Here is a 3572-nt window from a genome sequence, read left to right as displayed (position 1 = left end):
CAGTAAAACCTTGTAGGTGCAATTCCTCCAGTTGGGAGAGAGCCCACACCCATTTAGGCACCCTTCCCCATTTGAGCTCTTCAACCCTCGAGTCTATCAAAGTCAGATCCTTGAGGGAGGGTAGAAATGTTGATAGCTGATCTGATGGCAATGACAGCGTTGATTCCACAGCTGCCCCATCCAAGAGCATCAGATTGAGGTTGGGCAGGTGCTGAAGCAATTTCTACTCCAATCTTGCATTTGGGCAATTCAACACTGTCAGGGCACGGAGCCGAGTCGCTTGACCGTCATGCCCCGGCAGCTCGGATAGAGCATAAATCAAGCCTTGTGTCTGCATCTTTGGACGGTTCTGAAATTCCACCTCTCTTAAGCATGCATAAAAGTTTCTGTTGCTAATTCCCTTGATCCAGCTGCTGGCCATCCTTCCCAGTTGGGCAAATTCCATGCTCTCAGATCCTCAAGTGAAGGAAGGTGAGCAGGGAGCTGCTTCAGAGTGTTCAGATTAGACAACCACAGCCTCTTTAAATCTGGCATGTGAACATCAGCTACTTGCTCTAACCTCTCACAATATCTCACCTCCAACCACTTCAAGACAGGCATGTTAGCGAGAGTCTTTAACTTATAACATCCATACACATCCAACCACTTGAGAGCAGGCATGCCATGAGAAAATTTTTCTAGGCTGCCACATCCTTCCACCTGCAACCAGTCCAAGTTGGGCAAGTCACCAATCGTGTTGAGTCCATCATAGCTCCGAATTTTCAAGGACTTTAGCATAGGCATGCTCGGCAATTCGCACAGTGTAGGGCAGGTGTTGACCTCTAGCTTCTCCAATGATTTAATTCCTATCACTGTTGCCCACAATGAGAAACATTGCAGCCGTAATGTCTGCAAGTCCACATAGTTGGTGTCCAAATACCACACAGGCCTTTCACCTTTATAATCACAAATTGCCAAGCTCTCTATGCCATGTGGAGGTTCCAAAGCCTCCAGCAAACCCTTCTGTTCCAAAGCACTGCCCACTATGTCATTTTTTCCCACCTTGAAGTCTAATTCCACACCAATTAGCTCGTGCTTCTCCTTAAGATGTGCGTCTTTTGCATCAATTACTTTCACCCTTCCCCCTTCCAAACGTTCTACTGACAAGTACCCCTTTAGTTTGTTCAAGTCTTTCAGTAACCTAATATTGCATCCGCTTATGTCCCCTTTGCCATCACATACAGGAAACCTTTTTAATTGGTAAACTTCCCCAAGCCTTCGGCTATAAAAAGATTCCCAAACCTTCGGCTATAAAATTCAAACGCGTTGCATGTTCAAGCTCAAGATACCTCTAGTTGCAGAGTTCTCCCATTTCGTTGGGCAGCTCTTCAATTTCACTATGGTTTAAATTCAATGTTTGCAGGTTCTAGAGTCTACCGATTGAATTGGGCAACTGTCTCACATCAAAAAAGCTAAGTTCAAGATATTTTAGAAGTGAAAGGTTTTGAATGGGAGTTTGGTAGCTCATGTATCTGACATTTCATCAAGTGGCTTTAATATAAAAAGTCATCCAGCCCTTGGCTTCAATCAAATTGCTGCTTATTTTGTCCTGTCTGTGCCTGCCATTCAAATGAATTTTCTCTTCAGTAGTGGTGTGACCCGTTTCCCTCTTCAATCTGGTGAAATATGTTTATAATAATATGGCACATAGAAAAATACTCAATCACACATTTTTTACTAAGTTATGCTAAAGAAGAAGTTAAATTATTTAAGCTACTAGCAGTTAAATAAATCTGATGGAAAGAATCCCCAACCGAAGCCTTCTACATCTCTTAGAGTTCCTCTTTTCAGGTTTGTCAGATTTTGTGTTAATGCTCCTGTTTATCTGATTTTGTAAATTTTGCATATTCAATCTTCAACTCACATTTATTTTGATATTGAATGTGACCAAATGCTGCTGCAAACAATTTGCTGGACTTTAGTGTCAAATTTGGGCTCGGTCACAAAAGTAAATATTGAATCCATTAAACCAGATCCAAACTTTGTCATAATGTTAAGATTGGCATAAAGTCACATGAGAGTGTGTGTGTGTATATGTATATATATATATATATATATATATATATATATATATATATATATATATATATATATATAGAGAGAGAGAGAGAGAGAGATGAGCATAATATTAGCAAAAGCATTTGGCTAACGATGGTAGAACCAAAGCAACAGTTACTTGTGTCTGAATCCAACGTTCAAACCAGTTTTTTTTAAATTAACCGTTCACATATTATCTTAAAAATAATTTGGTAGGTGAACCAAGCTAATAATTGAGATCAAAATAAGTCTGAAACCATTTGCTCCATGCCTAATGTGATTAAGATTTTCCTTGAGTATATATATATAATATATATATATATATATATATGTATATACAATATATGTGTGTGTGTATATATATATATATATATATATATATATATATATATATATATATATATATATATTATGACAATTATTGGACATGGATTGAATTTCATGACCCACATTTTTTGGTAAACTTAGAACAATTAAAACTGCTACTTTTAAATTTTCGTGTATCCAGTTTCTCTCTATTTTTTTTTTCCAAACCTATAAATTTTGTACCTTTGGAGTTCAAATGTGAAGGAAAAATTTCAAAAATCTGACTGGAATCTGGGTTACCACAGTGGCAGTGGCGAACAGCCATAAATAGTAGAGTGCTCCATGGATTTGGTACTCCATCAAGTTGTTCTACCATTGCAATTTCATGACCACACTGTTTATGTAAGAACAGTATATTATGGTTGTTAGTACAATTTAATGGTCTGCCCCCTTGTTTAATTTCTAGTTGCTGAATTTATAAGAAAGAATAAACCCGTCGGTTGGCATCAGAAGTACAACGTGCCCATTGCTTAATTTGGACTATGGTGAGCCCATGTGCTCTACAAGCTGGCAAGGTATATGGCCCAATCCCTATCTTCTGCGGTCACCTACAAAAACACCCAGTTTCAACCACATCTTACCCAAATAAAGAAATGTTTCTTTATTCCTCAGCAATCACTTCCCAATCATCTCAGCTTCAGCATGAACATATTTCTTGAAAGTCCATAGGCACCAAATGACAGTGTGGAAAGTAACTTTCCAACACTTATTACCAGCATCGCTTAACACTGTTGTTCTTAGCTACCATTGTCAACATCATTACTGCTAGAGAGCAAGAAACCGAAAAAAGTGTTCTGCATCTTCCTCTTGTCATTTATACGTGAAGAACCACTGCACTTCAATCTATCTAAAGTGGGGAATGAGAATCTGCCTACATAAGCAATATACACAAACTTATTTTTTCTCTCTTTTATGAATCTCCCTGTTTCTCTCACATCTTTCAATTTCTGTCCTAAAATCTCTCTTTTTATTTCTCTTAGGTTTTATCTCTCACCTTTAAATTTCTTTCTCTTTTGCCTAAAAATCACTTTCTCGTCACTCTCTCTCTCGCTGTCTCTCTTCAATTTTCTCTCTTAAAATCTCTTTATCTTTCTTTCGTTAATCTATCCCTCTCTCTCTTATGTTTGTCT

At 38.1% G+C, this 3572-nt stretch overlaps 1 protein-coding gene across 1 annotated transcript; it reads right to left on the bottom strand.

Moving 5' to 3' along the window:
* Positions 1-366: 366 nt before the first annotated feature.
* On the bottom strand, positions 367-3190 carry LOC116263679 (uncharacterized). Its single transcript, XM_031643411.1, has 2 exons — positions 3156-3190; positions 367-1261 (listed from the first exon to the last, which is right to left on the bottom strand). The coding sequence occupies exons 1-2, from the start codon at positions 3188-3190 to the stop codon at positions 367-369; spliced, it is 930 nt and encodes a 309-aa protein (XP_031499271.1).
* Positions 3191-3572: the final 382 nt, after the last annotated feature.

Source organism: Nymphaea colorata, chromosome 11 (genome assembly GCF_008831285.2).
Source record: "Nymphaea colorata isolate Beijing-Zhang1983 chromosome 11, ASM883128v2, whole genome shotgun sequence".
Taxonomy (NCBI): domain Eukaryota; kingdom Viridiplantae; phylum Streptophyta; class Magnoliopsida; order Nymphaeales; family Nymphaeaceae; genus Nymphaea; species Nymphaea colorata.
The sequence above is the reverse complement of the archived record's forward strand: the minus strand, read 5'-3'. Positions and strand labels throughout refer to the sequence as shown.